General features: G+C 42.2%; 1 protein-coding gene across 1 annotated transcript in view; it reads left to right on the top strand.

Moving 5' to 3' along the window:
* Positions 1 to 24297, top strand: part of LOC145396723 (chondroitin sulfate N-acetylgalactosaminyltransferase 2-like) — a 48681-nt gene that overhangs the window by 6763 nt on the left and 17621 nt on the right. The window contains exons 4-9 of the mRNA XM_080270009.1: positions 263 to 339; positions 2647 to 3166; positions 3824 to 3956; positions 10347 to 10473; positions 14863 to 14947; positions 17045 to 17145. Coding sequence (XP_080126135.1) covers positions 263 to 339; positions 2647 to 3166; positions 3824 to 3956; positions 10347 to 10473; positions 14863 to 14947; positions 17045 to 17145 — 1043 coding nt within the window. The remainder of the gene's footprint in view (positions 1 to 262; positions 340 to 2646; positions 3167 to 3823; positions 3957 to 10346; positions 10474 to 14862; positions 14948 to 17044; positions 17146 to 24297) is intronic.

Genomic DNA, 24297 nt, shown 5'->3' with positions numbered 1-24297 from the left:
GTACAAGGCGATCTGTACATAACGCTCCACGATTAACTCTACTGACACTCTCTTCTGTGTTGCGGGAACGGCCCAGATTGGTGGTGTAGGTGTGGGTGTGGCCGTGGGAGTAGGAAAAAATTAATGATGCAGGATAGACACTGATAACTGAATGAGCCGTCTCCACAACACAAAAGATATCGCCCTTCAGAGTGGAAGAGTAGTGTTACTTAAGAACCACTCTGTATATCCTGGTACTGAAGGGGTTAATCATTTCACACAGGTACGCGACAAGGTGACCAAGTACCTGAGTTCAAAACACCTGGGCACCTACACAAGTGACGAGTGTAGTGATATTAGGTAAGTGTAGTAGTATAAGATGAATAATATTTAGTAGCATTAGTGGTAGCCGTAATAGTAGTAGTAATTGCAACCTCAGGCTCGTCCGAACATGAGGCCAGTGGAAGTTGCTCTCACTCTTTCGTCCACCCTCCTCGTCAGGGAACAGTGAGGGATAAGGTGAATGTAATGCTGTGATTTGAGTGTTATGTCTTACAGCTGGGATTTAGGTAGTAATGATGATGATGCTGGGATTTAGGTAGTAATGATGATGATGATGATGATGATGATGATGATGATGATGACATGGGTGAAAGATGGATAGATTAATGATGAATAATGAACTGATGGATGACGATTAATTGTGGATGGATAGATAAGGAATGAAGGCTGTATGAATGGATGGATAAATGAAATATGGATGGACGAATGTAAGGATGGTGAATCTACTGTATCTATCAGCCTGTCTATCTGTCTATCTATACCCAGACACCTTAATCTGGCAGGGTTGGGCGCAAAGGAATCGCCTCCATGTCACCGTCTTCCGCCATCAGGCTGCTCTCTCTCCAGCTCACACTCCACTCACTCAGATACGAGAGTTCACTCATTCAGTCCGATGACGTATTTCCTTTTATTTTTGCTACCTCCAGACGATTTTATACATCTTTGGATGGACTTTTTTTTACTTTAGGGGTTAGATACAGCCTTCATTGATCCTTTCACTGCTAATACTCCTCTGCAGATGAATAAAATCATCCGGTGCTCTTTGTACTCCAACCTGGTTTAAAATGGCCATCTGCCCACCTTGAATGCTGGGCTGTACCGATAGATTAACACTATAATGTGGTGCTAGTCACGAAGTAGTTCTTTGCAAAGGATATGCCATATATCTAATGTATGTGGTAGGTCGGGGAGCCCATCATCCAATCATGATGTACTGCTACCTTCTGGCGACTCTACACTGAGTGACGAACCAAAAGATTTCTTATAGCTAAGGAAACCTTTTATTGTGCTGGATGGTAACCATATAACCAGATGGACGCCTCGTGGTCTGATGAATCCCATAAGGGTTTATATCCGAGGGTGGGTGTGGGGTGTGAACGTTGAAGGTAGAATTATGAGAAGCAGATCAAATGACCTGGAACGATGTCAGATTGTGGTCTGAGGGATGAGGGACTGAATTAAGAGGCTGCTAGAGATCGAGCAGCGCGAAGAGCCGCCATTAGGAGATAAAGGCTGACGTATGAAAGCTTGCTGGAACCTTTATAACGAGTGAAGGAGGGGACCGTTAGGGCTTATTGTTCGCATAATGCCTCCCAGAAGTTGGCGACGGGTCAGTCTCGTCCTGAAAGTCAGAAAAAGTATCGTACCCCTGGATCCCAACGCTTCTAATGGGAATGAATGATATATGAACAGATAGACTGTGGCTTTACATAGGAAACATCTGATGCTCATTTTCCAATAATCATTCTCTCGCATCTTCTCCTGTACACCCTTACGCAAGAGTTCCTCAACACTTCCCCTCTGGCTGTGGCAACTGGAGGAACTACATGGATTCTTTTCAGGCAACAGCAGCATGAAACAGACAACAAAAGAGAATGAGATGGAATGATACACCCTTTCGTTTGAGGAGGAATGAGAAATATGGGACGCAGAACACAATAATGTCAGGGACCGTCGGCAAACTTTTTCTCAAGGCTGTATAAGGATCTGATGTTTATATAAAAAAATAAATGGTGTTTTGAACTTTACATTGCGAGGCTCCAAGCCGCATGAAGCCCTAATTCGGGCCTGCCACTAAACCTAATATCTAATGCTAAGAAATTCATAATAAGTGTACCATGCTGGTAAGACGTAGGTGGAGGCATGTGAGGCTTTATTGCTATTGAAGCAGTATGTGAAAAGAAATATATATGAAGTGCAAACCGACAGTTCATAGGGTGGTAGTAGATGAGAAGCACTTTTTTTTTTTATTTAAATAAGATGGTTAGTAGGAAGAGAAAGTGTTGGTCAAGAAGGTACAGTAGATGAAGTAGAACATTGAGTATAGCTGAATAATACAGTTTTGTTCTTGTTGTTATAGGCCTATTCTGTTTACTTAAACTTGGCCTAAAATTGCTATCTCTCTATCTTGAATGTTCATTTGTAACAGCAGATAGATACTAGAATATGCGATTAATATTATGCAAAGGATGTAGAGGCGTAGCACTGTCTTTTTCCGCCACTAAGGTACGTTAAGTAAGGTACATAGGGACGAAAATCTAGGCAAGGTAAGGTGAAAGATCTATAGTGGTTGCGTTGACGCCATGAACTCCATTCCTCCCGCAGGTACCGTCATCTGCCAACAGTGGGTGTGGAGGTGGATGTGTTGTGCCGCAGGTCCTCCTGGCCGCATGTTGACCGCGTTACCCTGATGTTGCCGCAGGTCGCACCCCGCATTGTCTTCCACACACGTCCTACCGCCACTGCCCTTGACCCCGCCATCAACATCGTGGTGCCGCTGGCGGGCCGCAGCAGCGCATTCCACCTGTTCCTGGACAACCTGCGACAAGTGATGGCGCCGCACACGAACCTGCAGTTCGGGGTAGGCCTGACTGTCGTGTACATTGAGGATGGAGGAAGCGAGGCAGCCAGAGCCACGCTGGAGTCTGCCGCAGCTGCCATCCCTCGCCTCCACACTGACTTCCTGCTGCTGCCGCCACAGAAGTTCTCACGTGCGCGTGCACTGAAGGTTGGCGTGGAGCAGAGCAACATCACAGCCCCGGTGGTGTTCCTGTGTGACGCTGACGTCATGTTCACCCACACCTTCCTCACACGCTGCCTAGCCACGCCAGTCAGAGGATCACAGGTGTGTGTGTGTGTGTGTGTGTGTGTGTGTGTGTGTGTGTGTGTGTGTGTGTGTGTGTGTGTGTGTGTGTGTTTCAGGTGTAAGTGTGTCAGATAAAAGTATGATTAAGGTGTGAGTGTATGGAGTAAGTGTATGTAAGGTGTAATTGTGTCAGGTGTGTGTGTCAGGTTTTTCAAAGTTTGTCACAGGTGTGTGTCAGGTGTGCCACAGGTGTGTGATCTGCTTTTGTTTGTTGAAACACCGGTCCCTAGATTTTCATGCCCCTTTTCTATTATTCTGTGTTGATTTCATACTTTCTCTTCGTTCATCTTTTCTTTTATGTCACCTAGAGCACCGAGCTGCCTGACTTATTGCACCCCTGGGGATCGAAGGTTGTGATAATGAGCGAGTTTTGCAGACTCACATAAATCCATTAAGATGCTGCCTTGAAAAATATACCATCCATTGTGTGATGATCTATACGATATCGGGTCCTAATAATTACCAAGGACAATATTTGGTATGTAATTACAAGGTGCCCCATATATCACAATACTTCATCTATGTTCCAGAATGATACGTGCGTTAAGATGACCGACACTTCTTGGTTGACAGTACACATTTGCTTCTCTTGACACCTATCGAGTATCCTTACCCACCGATCCTGTGTTTCTGCAGGTGTTCTTCCCGATGGTGTTCTCCCAGTACAACCCCGAGATGGTGTACTCCCTGCATGGTCGGAAGGTCCCACCGCCCCTCCAGACCCTCCACGTGGACAACCATAGTGGCTTCTGGAGAGTCTGGGGTCATGGTTAGTGTTACACCGTTGGTCATCATTGTCGTTATCGTTATTATGTTAACCCGTTCAGTCCTTGGAAGTCAGTTTCATTATTGTCCTGCCGGTTTTATTGAGTTAAGGATCGACATAAAAAGGGGCTTGCTACAGCTTTCATCAACCAGTCTCATTACCTGAGAGCTCTTGTACTGTATATTTAACCCCTTCAATTTAATGACGTTATTGCTGTCATATTCTTGCTACTTCCAGATGGTTTTGTTGATCTTTGGAAAGGCCATTTTCATGGAAAGGGTTAGAAACAGTGTTCATTACCTCCTTCACAGTCTGATGTCTCTCCCTAAGCTCAGCAAAATCGTCTGAAGGTGACAAAAATAGGACGAGAAATGCGTCATCGGATTGACGGGGAAAATGAAATATCGTCTGGAAGTAGGAAGGAGAATCCAGTACAGGATGTTGGCGGATATAAGTCGATACTTTCTTCTGGATCAGAAAGTTCTGAAAATATCTGGCAGACTTAGATAGATAATAAACATAAGGTACATTTTTCAGTTATCCCATAAAAAAATACAATAGTCGGTTTATTCTCAATGTGGGAACTGGATCACTCCCACACATTGAGTACCAAGTCGTGGTTGCATAAAGTTCGATGAGACCTAGTTATGAGATATGAATGAATCTCCTTGGTTATTATTCGGATCAATCCTCCGGTGTGACTACATTTAGTCATCAAATGAGCTAATAGGGGTTAAGGATTTTTGCCAGATAAAATCATTCTGACTCTACTTTGCTGTATCCACACACTTACTCCAGTGTTTCCATTACTGATGGAAGCATATCTAGAACTCATCTTTTTTAATGCTCTGCAGAACGCTCGTCGTTTCAGTTTGATTCTCTTCACTCGTGTCAAATTAATGTCCTTTCATCACCAGTTCCAGTCTGAGGAACAGTTAGAAGTAGCAAGATGGTAATTTGGTGATGGAGAGGGACGCCCTCACGTGGTGGCATCTATAAAACTAGGCAAATCCACTGCCCGTTTATACAAACGTCCCTTATCTCCCTCTCTATACTCCGAAAGGTGAATGGTGGACTACCACAGAAGGGCAAATTCAGCTTGCTATCGGCCAGGCTCACGCTTCAGACCATCCTGGAGCTACAATTACTACTGTTAAGGTGCTAAGTCAGGTGAAGACGGTGAATGTGGAACAAATCGAATTTTTTCTTGACCAAACACTGCTGGATAACGAGCACAGTACTGCAAGGAACTCTGTCTTGGTGAAGCAGCCACCTGCCGTTTCATTTCTCGTGTCATTTGCATCTCACTGCCTCACGGAAACGTTTCACAGTATCCTAGTAGAAATAGTTTGGCTCCAGGTTCAAGTGAAACGTGAACCCGGTGGACTGCAGAATGAAGCCACCGTCCATATGCAGCTCACTTTCCTTCCCTGGGGGGATCGGGAGAAGACTGAGGGACGTTTATACAACTAGGCAGCTCCACCGCCCGGTCATATCGGTGCTACCGCGTGAAGGCATCCCTCCCAGCACCAGAACATCATAACAGTATCTGGAATTGCGGTTTTGGGGAGAAATTCCGTGTGGTTAATTTCTTCCATATCAGACTCTTCTACTCGTTCTCACCTCAATAAAATTATCTAGCGTTAGCCACAAGTGATTAAGGAAATGTCCAACTACGCAAGAAGTAGAGAGTGGAACTAGATTGATGATGATGATGATGATAACGATCTTCCTTTGGTATCGCTATAATTGGTTTGCCTTAGCTTGGCCCATAGTTTTGTTCTTTTGTGGGTTGTTTCATCTTCTCATTAGCATCATAACACTATTCATTACAGTATATCCTTTTCCATAACATTTCTTCGTGGCTGGCATCACATTCTAATCCTAATTTTTTTGTTACAACTCAGTATTAAAGATGGAGAGATGATAATTGCAGGTCAAGTTACAGCAAAAAGGATAGTGTTTCATATTCCACTAATCCACATCGTGCTCCCTGACCCCCACTCTCGCATAATAAAAATCCAAACCCAAGCAAACTCTTGGCAGAAAAAGGCGGTTCATAAAATACTCTAAACCCTGAGTACCGGGGAATAGGAGGCTGTAAATTTTAAGTACCAGCTCACCACCACAACTAAATCCCTCTTCTGTCTTCCATCACAGTTCCCTCTCTCTCCTCCCTCACCATCACCACCTTTCCTTCTCTTGTCTCTTCAGCTTTAGTTTCCTCTCTACCCATCTCCACCACAGCCCCTCCCATCAAAATTTCCAGTCCTTTGCCCTCACCACAATTCCCGCTCTGTCAACCCCAACATACTTTACACCACCACACACTCCGTCGTCTTGCTCCCATCACCCCCAGTAGAATATACACCCCTCCCACTTGCCCCATTATCACCATTGCCACATCTACCTTCTCCTCTCCCTTCACAACCACATCTCCTCTTCTCCCCCCACCCCTCCCCACCAATACATTGACCCCTCTTCTTCCCCTACCACCACCACCACAGCATCACCCCCTTTTTCCCTACTAGCAAAACATTCCCCCCTCTTTCCCCCAAATCACCACTATAACATACCCCCCCTCTTTCCCCTCCACCACCTCGACACCAACCCTGCCCCCCTTCACAACACTTCCTCTCCTCCAGCTACTCTTACTATTACTACTACTACTAACATTTTATTCCCCCCTCCTCGTCCCAAACACCACCATTCCCCACCACAACCACAACACCCACTCTCCTCTCCTACCACCACCACCACAACGACAGCACTTCTTCCCCACAATATCCCAGCCTCACTCGCTCCTGAGTGGCATTACGTGAACAATAAACCTGAACTCTTCCCCGGATGTAAACTTTGACTGACGCCATCCACTTGGACCGTCTTAACCCACTAGACCACCAGTCATCAGTTGGCTATGATACAACCCAGCGCAAATGGTTTTCAGGGTTACAGTAAACCATTGCTTGTCACTCAGTGCAGACTTACCTACAAGTCGGCACTGCATCGAATGAGTGGATGACGCACCCTAACCTACCAGTTAATACACGCTGAAAAGGGATCGGAAGTGCTTCTTTAGAGTAAAAGAGTCGAAAATATTACTCACATTATTGTCTTCAAAATCGTCTGCCGCCTACTTTGCATCTCAGTGTACGTGGGACCGAGAATTTCTAGTGTTTGAATGATGAATGGAAGTGTGAGTCATTCTTGCTGGACAGTCTAGTGATGGGTCTTGTGCTCTGGTGTTTTTTTTTTTTTTTTTTTTTTTTCATGCTTTTGAACCCTGCTTTCTATTTTTGTAATCGTAGTTAAGGTTGACGATAATGATGATGATGATGATATACTATTAATTTTTCAGCAGACTTATTCCTAGCAAAAATTTTCGTGTTGACCTCCATCCAAACTTTTGCAAGCCCACCACGCCTCTGAATACATGCATACTAATTTCAGTTTGACTTGCTCCTTCCACACCCCAACATTTGGAAGATCATAACTTCGCTTCTCAGTTACTTAGCGGTATGAATGGAAGCATGCTTGTGTGTATGTATGCGCGTATGTATGTATGCGTGTATGTATTTATGTATGTATGTGTAGGTTACGTACACGTTACACGTAAGACCCTCAAATGGATTGTGTAGGTTGATGGAAATATCGTTCTTTCAAAAGCAGGATCTTCCCAAATCCATTTACTAGAAAAAAAAGATATAAATAAAAAGATAGGTAGATAGATAGATGTAGATAGATATATAAACAGATATGGTGTATAGACATAGAGATATAGACACACTTGGCAATGTGCCACTCTTTCTCAACACACAAGCGGTAATGATAACACAAGGATGGCCTGGAACTGGAATTCTAATTTCCCATGAACATGAATGTACCATGAAAACTTCAGATGTTTTCAGATTTTCGATTGTAATTTTTTTCACCTGGTAAAAATCTATACCGCTTCTTAGCCCAGCTAATGGTTAAGTGAAGTCAGAGTGGAGGATAAATTCGACTAGTAACCAAGGAGACTTATACCTACCTCATAAATAAGCTTCATCAAATCTCAAACAACCACTACTCTCAAAATGCAAGAGTGGGTCGGTTCGGTCAGATGAAAACGAATTGGCTTTTGTCCTTTACCTGTCCTACTTGACGCTGTGTCACCTAATATAACAACAACAACAACAAGAAAAACAACAGGATTATTTAGACCAGTATTAGTCTACCTGAGGATAACATGTGGCCTGATTTCTCGTACCGGTCGGACTCATGGACAAAACTTGCTTCCTCCGTGTCCCTCTTCGCCCAGGTATAACTGGGGACCAGGATGTAAAAACGATCGTTCCGTGTCGTTTTCTAGGGAAAGTTTGGAAGAAGGCAGATAATGATAGTGTGCTTTAATGAACTGAGGGAAGACGATAGGCAAAAGTCTAAATTATCATCATCGGACCTGACTGTGTGTTTGAATAGTGCGCATTAATTAAGGTTTGTGCTCAGGTATGCCGTGGAATTAGTTTGTCATCAGCAAAACAAACATGTCGATTGATAGATAAATAGACAGATAAACAGAGAGAGAGAGAGAGAGAGAGAGAGAGAGAGAGAGAGAGAGAGAGAGAGAGAGAGAATTTAAGTGTCAACAGTTCCCCCATCATATTTCAGTATACTGTAATGTGGTCCAGTGTTCCTTCTGACGTGTTTTATTTTCTCCATGTAACTCCCCTCACAATGATAACGAGCATTTTAATGTTAATCTGGCCACCAGCGTGCAGCATTACTGAACTAACGAGTGATCTATGGCAGTGACGGGGTTAGTGAAGGCTGTATCTAATCCCTGCCTTTCCAAAAGTTTCTCCCATGCTTAATAAAATCGTCTGCAGCTGGTAGGAGAAGAAATGACGTCCTCATGGTGAAAATGTGGACCTATTTTTCTTCTTGTTCTAGCTAGCATCAAAATATTTCATTTCATTCACAAGCACGGGTGTTTTGTATTTGCTTGAGTGTGATTATGTGTCGGTGTGTCTGCCGGTTTATCAGCCTGTCTCCCTGTCTATCATCGTGTTAATAAAATATTTAAAATATTTTTTGTCCGATCTTAGCCAGCTTTGGTGGATGGGTTTTGAGTCAATGAGAAAACCCATTTTTTTTTTTTTTTTAACATGTAAAAGATCAAGGGAATGAGGGAGGACTGAAAGTAAGCTTTGAAGTGATTTAGTTTTAAGAATAATTAGAGATGGCGTTCCTGTAGAGTATTGACTTCCTGCACTTTCTTAAGTAAGATAGTGCGTGATGATGATGATGATGATGATGATGATGAACGTGTCCTGATATTCATGAGCTGTGTGTTACATATACATTTCTTGGCCTAATGAGTTAAGGCGCTCCAACCGGATGTGGCCCATAAGGGTTTACATCCACCTGGAAGCGAGCGATTAATCACTCTTGCCTCAGCACCTGGACCGAGCAGTCTAGTCCTGGACCCCTGCCTTCCTGATGGGGCAGTATAGGATGGAGGAATAGAAAATTAATTCTGTAGTACATTACTCTGGAGAAAATGGGAATGACATTAACTAGGAATGTGTTGCGTGAGTGAGGTGGAGGTTCAGAGGGGAAGGGGAAACAGGAGATGAGGTGGAGGAATCGGATGGAAAGGTATAAAATGAGGGATGTGTGAGTTGGAAGATGGGTGGAATGGTGACGAAAGACAGGGTGACAATAAGGCGTCCGCTGTAGATAGATGGATTGATGGATAGATAGACAGATTGACAGGTGGCATTAAGGCGTCCGGCTATGGACAGATTGATAAATACATAAACAGACAGAAAGGTGACATAAGGGCGTCCGGTTATATGTACTTATATAGACGGACTAGAAAACGCTCAGAGAGCTCATACCTCCTCCAATGCCACTGACATTAAAAAGGCTCCGGATCTGGATCCGTGGAGATAGGACCCGGATCCGGTTCCGAATCCTCCCCCAAATTTAATCAATTCTTTCTTGGTCCATGGCCGCCCTTCCACAAAATTTCATTTAAGTAGAACTTTTTGGAGATATTTTGCGGGATACTACTGATCCGGATACGGACCCGCCCCAAAACATAACCACTTATTCCTTGGTCCACAGCCCACCCTTCCACAAAATTTCATTGAAATTCATTGAAAACTTGTGAAGATATCGTCTGGACAAACAGACAGACAGACAGACAACTATACTGTAGATGACTACATAACCTCCTCCAACTTCTTTGGCGGAGGTAATTAGTGACATTAAGGTGTTCGGTTATAGATCGATAGATAGACAGATAGGTGACGTTAAGGCATCCGGCAATAGACAGACATATAGACAGAACTGTGTGTTACCTGGCTTTCCTCTCCGTGTTCCATTCCTTTCACTTCCTGGCCTCAGGGATGATGTGCCTGTACAAATCAGACTTCCTTGGCATCAACGGCCTGGACCCCCGCAGGACAGGGTGGGGCGGTGAAGACCTCGGCCTCCTCAGCAAGACGGCAGCCATGAAGTACAAGATCGTCAGGTAAGGGCAGGAAGCACTGGGCAGGGGAGGGACAGGGAATATTATGTAATCAGTGAGAAAAATCCAATAGGAATAATATGCGCTATCAATGAAATATAAGACTGTCAGGTAAGGAAGAGCTGGAGGTGTGGGGGCAGTGACGAATTAGACAGGGTACAGATGACCGTGTTCTGGGTGATATAGGAGTCTCCGTAGCACCTCTGCTTTAGCGATTTATTTTGCATGGTACACCTTGACATACTGTAAACGTGTTATTTATGTCGTTTTAACCGTTCTTGAGCTGAGCCTTTCCAAATTACACGGGAAGCTGACGGGGTCCTACTGGACCCCAAAAGTTTTTGGTGGATTTCTGCTGTATGCATAAAGCTACACCATTTAAAGTTTGTGCATATGTTGCCCAGGACACGGCACGTGGAGCCAAGCCACCAGTGTCCCTTTTGTTTGTTTCGTTTTTTTTTTTTTTAGAAAATTATTTACATTTATCAGAAATTTATGAAAGTTTCAGTATGGCTGCACTGAACCAACACTTATATATCTGAATGTTTGACTCCCAGTGCTCGTGGGATAGGTTCTTTACATAATAACAAGCTCTGGTATAAAGTATGATACATAATCATAAAATAAAGCTATCCTTATAATGTTCAAACTAGATACAAAAATTTTTGTTTTCAGTATTAAAACTGAAAATCTTACTGTCTACTGTTTATCATGGGAAAACAACTAAATGAAAGTACCTTTGTCATAAATACAAAGAATAGTGACTTCTACAATGTTAATGATAATACAGCAGAATATTATTGTCAGATTATTCAATCACTTCATATTCATCAGCGTCAGATAATTCACTGCCTGAATCAGTAACTTAAAAAAAAAAAAAATCGGACTGGTAATTATCTGCCAAGAATATTCTGCCATAAAACATCGATTTTGGAACTGACATTATCTTCAGATGTCAAAAATTAAAAAAAAAAAAAAAAAGTCACACGGAAAGCGAGGTGGGGTTCCAGCAGACTCCACAAACATTTTTACACTGTCACTCCTAAATGCTGCAAGCTTTTTTGTCCCCAGATTATTTGCATGTATAATAACCATCTAAAATAAAAGTCAGGGACGGGCAGGTCAGAAAAATAAACAATGGCTTGGTATCATTTTAAGACATGCTCGGGTCCACAGGGACCCCACTCAACTCATGGAGGGTTAATGCCAACATAAAATGCACCGATACCATACAGTGGGCATAATGAAATGTAATTTGCTGAGTAATCACTAAGGAAGATGTACTACGATATCTCTGAAACCACATAGAATACACTCCTGCCCACCAAACATAGGCTTAGTTATCAACGTACGCACAAGATATACACTCATAGAGACAGAATATATATATATATATATATATATATATATATATATATATATATATATATATATATATATATATATATATATATATATACACATATATATATATACATATATATATATATATATATATATATATATATATATATATATATATATATATATATATATATATATATACACATATATATGTATATATATATCTATATATATATATATATATATATATATATATATATATACATATGTATTCAGTGAGTCCTCGAAATACGAAAGGAATAGGGACAAAAAAAACTTTCGTAATCCAAAATTTCGTATATCAGAACGATTTTCCCCATTGAAATATACATATAAAGGGGGGAATGCATTCTAGGACCCCATTGGACCCCCCCACTAAAACTTTACCCCTCCTATTTAGAAGTATGCAGTACACGTATACAGTACTATACTATTGTACAGACATAAAGAATAAAACATACAACTAATTACTGTAGTATTAGTACACTGTACAGTTAAAAATAGACCTGTGCTACAGCTGGAGATTCGTGTCGTTGATATGGTGCTAAGTCACATGGAGGTACCCTATTGCAGCTCTGGTACTTCCTTGACTGGTGCAGGAGATGATGCAGGGCGCTTGGGAGGCATGGTGAAAATAAGAAAAGGTGAAGAACAACGAAAAACAGCGTAACGTACAGCGAAGCTGAGAGGGGAGGACGGCCATGACTCGACTGGGAAGTGTGCGAAAATGTGTATACTAGAGAGGGGTTAATTCGTTTTCTCGCCACAAGCGAGCACGGTGCTGTGCAGCACACCCATTTTGAATTTTTCGTATTTCCTCTCGTATCGTTTTTCGTACCATCAAGACAGACTCTTTCGTATTGTGGAATTTGTCCTACATTTAAGCTTTCGTACCATCGGAAACTCGTATTTCGAGTTTTTGTATTTCAAGGACTAACTGTACTATATATATATATATATATATATATATATATATATATATATATATATATATATATATATATATGTATATATATATATAAATATATATATATATATATATATATATATATATATATATATATATATATATATATATATATATATATATATATATATATATATATATATATATGTGTGTGTGTGTGTGTGTGTGTGTGTGTGTGTTTCCACAGAGGCTCTTTTATATATCCATGTACAGTACGTGTATGTATAAAGGTACACAAACACGCACTGGTCTGCTCTGTGTTTCGCTATATCAGAGAATATAAGCAGTTTCAGTATGTTTTTCTAAGTACTTTATCAGAGAATATAAACTACTACTTCACCCCATATACTGGTTAGATAAAGAGGTGTGAAGATGATGATGATGATGCACTATCCTACTCTAGCTTATGTTGTTAAGAGGGAATTGAGTACCAGTGTCTGAGTAGCAAAAAATGTCCCTTTTCAAGAACAACAGAATATATCTTCTCGCCTCATAAGTCCACCCCTGGGATGATGATGTGCCTTCAGGTGCGGCCACACAAACGGGTTCACTGAGAATTATTTTTGATGGCGCTGTTCATCGTAACACCTCTTCCTCAGCGACTTATTTAGCATATTACATAAAAATTATAGAGATGCTTAAAGAAATAAAAATATAGTTACTAAAATATAGAGACTCAGCCCAAACAGTATACAAGAGAAATCATCTGGTAAATTACCAATATACTGGGAATCGAACCAGAGACTCTCAGATGAGAGCCAGGCAGCATACCACTACACCACGACCAGGTAAAAGTTAACTCACGCTGTCACAATCTTGTAACCAACGTCCCTCCGCCCCCACTGTGGGCATCAAGAGGATGAGTTAACCCCCTGGCACTCGGGCAAGTAGATGCTTTTAATCTATCCCAAGCACTTACGGCAAGTCAGAATGAAGGGAGAAACCTGTACTATACTTGCCCGAGTGCCAGGGGGTTAACTCATCCTCTTGATGCCCACAGTGGGGGGGGGAGGGACGTTGGTTACAAGATTGTGACAACGTGAGTTAACTTTTACCTGGTCGTGGTGTAGTGGTATGCTGCCTGGCTGTCATCTGAGAGTCTCTGGTTCGATTCCCAGTATATTGGTAATTTACCAGATGATTTTTCCTGTGTATAGTACAGGTTTCTCCCTTCAGTATACAAGAGAATAATAACCTTTATGTACGATGAACTTTATTTTAGTTACCAGCTGACGATTTTCTCCAGCTCTGGAAGACCTTCAAACTAGAGGGCTTAGATATAGTATTTCCTAACCTACATGATCAGTCTTTACTAAATTGAATAGTAGAGATCCTTTGTAAGTTATGCGCAAAATTCTGTTAGCAATACGAAAAAAAAAAAAAAAAACTGTATCCCTTTTACTCAAAGCTTGTCTCAACTTGTCAACTCCCAATCTTGAATTCTGACGTTGTAACAAGAAACTAAAATTAGATATTAATAATCAGGAAGGCGTGCTGTGTAAAGGATGCTGAACAGCAGTATTATCTTCTAGTGCCATTAAGCTAAGTGAAATTAGCTCCCAAAACACGAAAGCCTGTGCCATGTCAAGAGGAAAAATAAAAAGAACACCGTAGTGAAGGGTTTTACACCAACACTACGGCCGCCGTGTTGTCATATTACCTAACTACTTTGGACTGTGTACGAGTATTACCTCACCTCTGTCCCCACGAATGTTGGCAGTTTTTATCCAAACTTTTAGCAGCAGTGTGTGTCAGAGTTTGTTGTAAAAATGGTGACACCTTTTGTCCAAAGTGTCGGCAACAATGTTCCCCAAAATATTTCTGTGTGTGAGGTTGCACCCTTACAGTACAAGTGCTCTGGTGCTGGAAAGTGACTCCTTCACGTGGTGGCACATATAAATACAAGTATAACTGAGACAGACAGACAGACAGACAGACAGAAAGACAGTCAGACAGGCAGACACACAGACAGAGACAGACAGAAGCAGACAGAGAGACGATTGATTATGCCCTGAGTGTTAACCATCAGTGTATTGTTTCAGGTCCCTGGATTACGGACTCTTCCATCACTACCACCCCAAGAACTGCTCAGAGGCGGGACGGGGGCAGTCCTGGCCGTGTGCTAAGGTTAGTATTGGGGTAGAGGGCCAGGAAGACGGTGGGAGGGATGGGTGGATTAGACAGCGTAAGTATTGTCGATTTGTTTTTATCTGACAGACGTGGGACACGGCCATAACTTAAATACATATATTATGGTTGCGTGAAATTCGTTGAGCTTTGCTTATAAGGTAGGAATGAGTCTCCTTGGTTATTACAGTTAGACAGTTCAATCTGACTACACCTGGCCATCAACTGAACTAAAAGAGGTTAGAAAAACGCACTATAGAGACCATCCTGAGGATAACCAAACGTGCCATAGTTATGCACAGACAACATGTGGTCTGAGACTACACAGTAGGTCAGTATTCGTGTGGAAGATTACGATAAACAGGAAGGTGAAGGTAGCTCAGGGATTGTTGGTAGTTAGGCTCTGTGACAACTTGTGGTAAGAGGCATGATGGTACTGCCAGGATATTGTACATTTGAGATATGGTCAGTGCTTCACAGACGAGGCATTGCCTGAGCGAATGTAAGCATACACTTTTTACTCTAACTTGGCCTAGTGCTAGGTGATGGCGATCGTCATCCACTCACATGATGTGGTACTACCAATTTCTTCCTCATATTTATCATTTGTCTCTGTGTCTGCCCTCCTTTCTTTCTAATTCCCTCTTTCCTTCCTGTTCCCTTTTATTACACTTCTTTCCACTTCAAGTGGCTGTACACCGAGTGACAAGCCTAATGGCTCCCTGTAACCCAGGAACTGTATAACCAGATAACGGGGTGATGTGAAACATGCAGTGAGGCCCCTGCTAACTGAATGGACAGGCGGAAATGGGACGTCCACCCGGAACCAGACCTACACACTTTTCACCACACCTTACAGTGGCGACGCAGTAAGCCGCAAGGGAACATGGATTCACTGCACGGGACTGCCCTGCAGGGGCAGCTGCTTGCCTGCAGTTGACAGGTCTTCTTAGCCAGACGGACAAGGATTGTTCAATAACAACTCAAACATGGCCTGAAATTGCCAACTTTCCAACTTGAATACTGCCTTGTAACAAGAAATTAACATAGAATGCTGATCACGATGAGGTGCTATGGAAGGGGTGTAGAGTCACAGTCTTATCTTATTCTGTCATTGAGCTATGTGAAACAAACTGCAAAACGACAAAAATCTGAGCCAAGTTAAGGTAAACGAGCTTAAATAACTATCTTTGTGGTCACTCCAGCTCAGTAACGCTCAGTATTTTATGGGTCACACCTCCCCACACGGACTCTGTCTGGTACACTTCGTCTTCATCTTTATGCCCAGTTACCATAAGAAAAATATTTTAAAATCTAACGGGAAACTTCAAGTACACACATTAAGATTTCCCGTGCCTGCTACATGTGAATAGATCAGTGATATGAATCAAAAGCTTTATGATACGATTTTAATCATTGCCCTCCTTACGAGGCGGAGCGTAGCTTTTGCGTGCCTCTGTGTGTGTGTGTGTGTGTGTGTGTGTGTGTGTGTGTGTGTGTGTGTGTGTGTTCCCATTATATCTCATGAACGGCTTGAGCTATCAACATGAAACTTTCAGAGTATAAAAATATTACCCAAATCCTGGACGAGTTCGAAAATGAGCACTCAGGGCCAAGGTCAAGGTCACCAAAATGGTTACCAAAGGTCAAATAGCTTTTATCACCCACCTTTAGCACCATTATATCTCACGAACAGCTTGAGCTATTAACATGAAACTTCAGGGTATCAGGATATGGCTAAAATCTTGGACTTGGACAACAGCATATTCAGGCGGGCTATTAGCATTCGGCTCCAGAATGCTTTTCTTTCATTTAAAGTTCATTCACCTTAACTTCACTTAGGTTATCTCTTTTTTGCTGCCTATTTCCTGTAGCTTACTGACTGTGAGACATTACTGTGGCCATGCATTCTATATCAGCAGCACTTCTTCGTGACTAGCATCCTAAACTAGTGTTATCTCTTGCTACAACTCATCACTTAAGGTAGAGAGAGAGAGAGAGAGAGAGAGAGAGAGAGAGAGAGAGAGAGAGAGAGAGAGAAATTGTAGGTCTACATACTACCAGATTACCTCATTAACCGTTTCTTTCTTTCCGAAGCTTCGAGCCATGAGTGAAGCCTCGGGTCTGAGCTTCGGGCTATGGTTCTTCCGCCACGACTACAACTCCTCCTCCTGGGGCATCCTGAGGCAGAAGGAGAGGTGGGAGGAGAGAGCGAGGGAGGAGGAGGAGAGAATGAAGAAGAATGGGGGAAAGAAGAAGGATCGATGGGGGGAGCAAATTGGGGATGGGGAAGAAGTGTCAAGAACTTGGAGAGTAGAGAAAGAATTAAGAGAGTGGATACGAGTCCAGCAGGCAGCACTATTATTGATGCTTCTGTTAAATCTCCTTCTCACAGTCTGTCTCTGCTGGCCTCACCTGCTGTCTAGAAAGTGTTAGGTGATGTGATAAGAAAACTCTTGAGGAATCTAGGAAGACTCCTGAACAGCACTGTTAGGTTGTTTATGTTCTTTCCTCACAATGAGTGACAGCAAAAATGAATAACATGAAGACATCATAGTAGTGTACTCATAAATAATATGAAGACATCATAGTAGTGTATTCATATACAGCTGAATATTTACAGGTCTGTGGTACACCCATTGCCGACATTTATTTGCCGACTGTGACAAGGGAAGGTGTTAGATGAACTACTTCCATGTGACAGCACTTTGAAGCACACAGTAAAGAGTCAGAGAAGGAAGGATACTCTGTTAGTTGATGAGGAAAGAGAAATATGGAATACAGGCACAGTGCTGTAGATCATTATCCACGAACATTTTGCTCATCGCTGAATATTGAAAAGTAATTATCCGTATCTTCCCCCCTCCCCAGAAGCCAAAGTCATGGGTTAGCGAAAGATCCATTAACTCTCTAAGATTAAATAATTTCCAAATTAAGGTGAGGGTAAAAGTAAATTTTCAATGAGATCATGGGAAAGGTAATCAGAGGAGCCAGATATTACATATTGCATTCGTGTTTTCAGTGTGCCTGTGTGTGTGTGTGTGTGTGTGTGTGTGTGTGTGTGTGTGTGTGTGTGTGTGTGTGTGTGTGTTTTTATTTTTGTTTGTTTGTGTGTGCGTGCGTGCGTGTGTGTGTGTGTGTGTGTGTGTGTGTGTGTGTGTGTGTGTGTGTGTGTGTGTGTGTGTGTGTGTGTGTGTGTGTGTGTGTGTGTGTGTGTGTTTGTGTGTATGTGTATGTATGCGTGTGTGTGTGTGTGTGTGTGTGTGTGTGTGTGTGTGTGTTTGTGTGTGTGTGTGTGTGTGTGTGTGTGTGTGTGTGTGTGTGTGTGTGTGTGTGTGTGTGTGTGTGTGTGTGTGTGTGTGTGTAGCATATTACAGTTTATGAGTCTGTAAATCATAGTCCGTCTAGCTGGATGACCTGAGAGATCTTACAAGTGGTCAGACTAGAATGTTGCTTTAGCCTGTGTATGGGTAGCTGCCTTTGCTGGGAGGGGTAGCGCTCTCCCTTAACCCTAACACGGCTATATGATCTATCTAGGTCTAGCTAGGTGGAATAATCCCTAGCCTGAGTCTTTGTAATGGCCTAAGGTTAAGACCTCTGTAACAGGAAGTTCCAAGTTCAGCTGTACTGCACCTGACTCCTTGGCAGGTATCTCGGGCCCTCTAACCCCTTCAGTTTGGTGACATGTGTTTAATTTTAATCAGGCTATCACTGGACGATTTTCTGCAACTAGCGACAGATTTCTGGTGGTGGATGGGTTAATTAGGCGAATCAAACCCTTTCAGTTCACACACTCTTTCCTAAGCTGAATAAAACCGTCACGCGGTAACTGAAACATAATGAAAAACACGTCAGCGGATTGAAGGGGTTAAATCCTTCTTGTCTCTGTTTGAAACTAAAGTTCCGTCCAGACGATCGAGCAATGCCCGCGGGCACAAGCGAGCAGTTTGCCTGTTGACGGGCACAAGCGGTGAGCCCGTCAACAGTGCTTGTGCCCGCGGGCATTGCTCGATCGTCTGGACGGGCCTTTACAGACATAGAGCTGAACGGACTAATACCGTTTTTAATGTTTCTCGGTGTCTGTCTGCATTTCTCCACTACAGGTTTTGCAAGATATTTTTCTTCTGTGCCCGGGATCTTCACGCCCTCATACTCCCCATTTACTTTCTTTATTTTTCAATACGTTACAGGCCAGAAACCAGGTTTCGTTTGTCTGAGATCTGAAGGGGAAAATGTTTTCTTTTGGTTTGTTTTTTAAGATACGTCTGCGAATTTTTGTAGTGTATCTGGGTTCACTGGACGTGGCAACAAATTCTGTGCCAGCGTTGTCCTTAGCAATTTTAACAAGAGCTAGTTCTGTGTAATTTGAAAATATATTTGAAATATATTGACATAAATGTACTTAGCCTTCATTACCAAAGAGAGTAAATGTATGTTCAGTTATGCACTATGGTTTCAAGCGTTTTTATCCTAAATCATTCTTCCTGGTTAGGCTTTACCAAACACCATAACAGATAAGAAGTAGCGCTCAGAGTGTGCCACTCGTATCATACATCTCTGATAATAACACACACACACACACACACACACACACACACACACACACACACACACACACACACACACGCTGATGACAGGATTAAAATATAAAAGGAAATGTTTCGATTTTGAGGAAAATAGGTTGAAGGGCCGAACGTTTTGCCTTGTCCTGTGACCTTGACCCAGACCGATTGGCCTCAGATATGAAGCCCTTACTCTTGGCCTGACCTGTTTTATTTTCACAAAGTTTAGTGTAAATTGCGTTAAAACCGACTGAGTTACCTTTGTCATGTGACCTTGACCTTTTACCTATTATTGTCAAAATCACATTACTTTACCTATCCATGATTCTCATCCATTCTACCAAGTTCGGTTTAAATCAGAACGAACCTGTTTGACTTAAACAGTTCACACACACACACACACACACACACACACACACACACACACACACACACACACAGAAAGAGAGGGGGGGGGAGACAGTCTTTCACACAAAGAACCGTAAACAATGCACCCTTGTATCGCCATGTATCACGTACTTTCTCTTTGCAAGAACCAGGGAAATTTAGTTATCACGCCATGCAATGGATCAAGGCAAATTACTGCTGTTTTGTGGAGGTAATCATTTATTTACATTTAATAAGTTCCTTAATCGTACTATAAAGGCTCAGAGAGAGAGAGAGAGAGAGAGAGAGAGAGAGAGAGAGAGAGAGAGAGAGAGAGAGAGAGAGAGAGAGAGAGAGAGCTATGGCTTAAGGATTAGAATCATGTGCCTCATGTAGCTGGCTATATCGTGTGTCAAAAAAAAAAGAAAAGAGAGAGAGAGAGAGAGAGAGAGAGAGAGAGAGAGAGAGAGAGAGAGAGAGAGAGAACGAAAAGAGGCGTCATGCCCAAAGGATAAGAAAGAAACCAAACCTGAGTGATGGTTTTCGTTATGTTTCAGTGTGTTTGGTAATTATGCGTAACTGGAATTACACGGTGATATAAAATTATTTTTCCTGAATTATTGTAACTTCAGGTTTTTAAACGCAAGTATGAAGATCTTTTTATGAAGGGCACACAGTAGTACTTCAGAAACTTGCATCTTTTTTTACAGAGGGCATAAAATATTGATGTATCAGCAACTAGTTTCTCTCTCTCTCTCTCTCTCAAGTCAACAGCCTTCTCGACTTGACAACCAGTCTCTCGAAACAGAAAATATTCCTTCCCTGTTTCCAACAAAAGAATTTTTTAACATTTACCTCAGTTTTCTTTTTTTTTCTTTTTTTCTTTTTTCACGAGCACTGGTGAGGCAGAAAGAATCGCTGTTTCATATTGTTTCGAATCGCTGTTTTACTGTGTTTTGTTACCGTGCCCTTGGGTAATTTGAGTTTTTGTACGCTTATGTTGAAAACAGGTACTTGGAGAGCGAGAGACAGAGAGAGAGAGAGAAAGAGAGAGAGGGGTATTACTACACGTATCACGCAAAGCTTGCAATCAAAACGAGAGAGAGAGAGAGAGAGAGAGAGAGAGAGAGAGAGAGAGAGAGAGAGAGAGAGAGAGAGAGAGAGAGAGAGAGAGAGTTTACGGCCGGCTGAACATAGGATGAGTGAAGTAGATTAAGTAAGACATAACTAAAATGAAGAGTTACTTGGTGGAAGAGAAAATAATCGCAACAGTAATAATAATAATAATAATAATAATAATAATATCGAATTTTGAAATAATAATGAATAAAAAAAAAAGCAAAGAAGAATAGAATGATAGAGGAAAGATAATGACGAGGAATTAAATACGAACACACAAAAAGCAGTGCATGATGCTTTTATTAAGAAGAAAACAAAGACAAGGAATCAGGTAAAAAACATATTAGGAACAGAGTAAAGAAATGAAGAAGAAGGAAGAAAAGGAAGACGATATAAAACAGCAGGAAAAATAAGAATAAGAAGTAAGCAAAAAGGCGAAGAATAAAACCGTGAAAGAAATAAAAATAGGATATTGAAAATCTGATAAAGGTGAAATAACAGTTGTGGCACAAAAAGATAGAGACGTATTTAATTCTGAAGACGTAAAAACAAAATGAAGAAGATCTATCTATGTATCTATCTATCTATTGCCAGACGCCTCAATCCCGTTTGGGGTGGCCACAAACAAATCTCCTCCAAGTCGCCCTGTCCCCCTCCATTTCACCCCCCTGCTCCCAACTCACACCCCCCTCTCTCATATTCCTCTCCACCCAAACCCACCATCTCATCCTCGGCCTCCCCCTCCCTCTTCCCCCCTCCACCTCACTCACATACACTCTCTTCGTCAGTCTTTCACCCTCCATCCTCTCCACATGGCCAAACCACCTCAGTGTGTTTCTCATAACGCTTCCTATCACATCCACATCCACACCACAACGCTCCTTTATATCCTCATTCGTCAGCCTGTCTCTCCATGTGACTCCACAGGTTCCTCTTAAATAACTCATTTCCACTGCTCTCACTCTTGACTTGTGTCCTTCCAACAATGTCCAAGCTTCACTTCCGTACGTTAGAGTTGGTATCACAATACTGTCATGTAGTAACTTTTTCACTTCCATGCTCACTTCCCTGTTTTTTATCACTGCTTTCAAAGAACCAGCAACCTTTCTTCCCTGCTGTACCCTTTCAAGCACTTCACCCTCCAAACCTCCATCCTTACTCATCACACTACCCAAGTACTTAAATGTACTCACATTTTCCAATTCCTCACCATCCAACCTCGCTGTACATTCACTGACTTCATCTCTCTCAAAGACCATCATTTTACTCTTCCCTACATTCACATTTAGATTCCGTTTCTTACACACTCTCCCAAACTCATCCACCAAGCCTTGCAGCTCCCCTTCGTCTTCACTCAACAACACAGTATCATCTGTAAACAACAGTACAGGGAGTTTCCAAACACTATCCTCTCTCACCAGGGCCACTCCAACATCCACTACCCTACCTTGTACCTCTTTTATTACCCCATCCATGTACAGATTGAACAACCATGGAGACATGACACATCCCTGTTTCAACCCAACTTTCAAAGAGAAAAATTCACTTAGTTCACCATCCACACGCACTGCAGCCTTCGCACCATCGTACATACTCTTCACAGCATTCAACAACTTCCCATCTACTCCATATATTCTTAACACTTTCCACAATCCTTGTCTATCCACCCTGTCATATGCTTTCTCCAAATCCATGAAAGCCGCATACAACTTCATTCCCTTCTCTAGAAACTTTTCCACTAAAGATCTAAGAATGAATATCTGATCTACACAACCTCTTCCCTTCCTAAAGCCTCCCTGTTCTTCTCCAACTAATTTCTCTGTTCTTTCTATAACTCTGTCAATAAGTATCCTACCATACACTTTTCCTATTATACTAAGAAGACAAATGCCCCTATGATTACCACACACTTCTTTTTCTCTTTTTCCTTTGTACAAGGGAATAATTTTACCTGACTTCCAATCCTCCGGGACTCTACCTTCCTCCCAGGCCAATCTGCACATCTTCCACATCCATTCTACTACTATCTCTCCCCCATGCTTCAGCATTTCACCACACACTCCATCAATTCCTGGGGCTTTCCCCGATTTAACTTTCTTCAATGGTTCCACAACTTCTATCCTACTGATTTCTTCCTCTCTTCTCACCTCCCTCCTTCTCCCAGCCATTCCCCAGCCACTTATACTCGCATTACTTCCATCCTCTATGTTCAACAATTCCTTAAAGTGTTCTCTCCATCTGCTCACTTTTTCTCCCTTCTCCACTAGTAATCTACCATTTTTATCTTTCACTCCCCTGCTAACTTCACTTCCACCCTGTCTTACTCTTTTCACCTCTTTCCAGAACATTTTCTTACAGTCCCTCCACTTTACACTCAAATTCCTTCCAAATTCCTCATCCACTCTCTTCTTACTCTCTCTTACTAATCTTTTCACCTCTCTCTTTCTTTCTACATATAACTGTCTTTTCCGCCTCTCAACTTCTTCCACGCCCCTATATCTCATCCATTCATTGTATGCTTTCTTCTTTTGTGCCACAGCCTGTCTCACCTCTTCAGTCCACCACGCTGTTCCTTGCACCCCCCCCTTCGTCGTCTCTTCCTTCCACACACCACATCACATGCTGCACATATTTCTTCTGTAAATATCCTACACACACCTTCCACGTCTCCCATCTGCTCCAATTCATATTTGCCCAATCGTTCCTCCACTTCTCTCTTATACTCTGCCTTTTTCTCCTCCTCTTGTAACCTTTCCACTTTCCTTGCAACTACTCCTTCCTCTCGTCTTTCCCTTCTTCTATTCCTCCATCTTACTTGCATTCTAATTCTGGCCACCACCAAGTAGTGGTCAGAAAGTCCACTCCCCCAACCTCTATAAACTCTTGCATCCATTACACATCTTCGCATCCTTTCATCCACACACACATAATCAATCATTGCCTTCCTTTCATTCAGTTCACCACGCACCCTTCTCATCACTCGCCATGTATACCTGTGGATCATTTTATGCCTGAAGAGGGTATTGGCTATCACCAACCCCCTCCCAGAACAAATGTCCACTAACGCACTCCCATTCTCATCTATCTCAGCAGGCACACCCCACTCACCAACTATTCCATCCACCTTCACATTCCCAACTTTACCATTCATATCACTGATCAAAAACACTCTCTCATTCCTTCCAAACTTTTCCATGCACACTTCTACATTTGTCCTGAACTCTTCTCTCACTCTTCTAGCACGATCTTGCGTTGGCGCATACACACACACAAATCGCCCGCATTTGTATTCCAACTTTCAAC

The sequence above is a fragment of the Coenobita brevimanus genome, chromosome 39 (genome assembly GCF_032717465.1).
Source record: "Coenobita brevimanus isolate Jiangsu-jjx chromosome 39, ASM3271746v2, whole genome shotgun sequence".
Lineage (NCBI taxonomy): Eukaryota > Metazoa > Arthropoda > Malacostraca > Decapoda > Coenobitidae > Coenobita > Coenobita brevimanus.
This window is presented reverse-complemented; position numbering and strand designations above follow the sequence as displayed.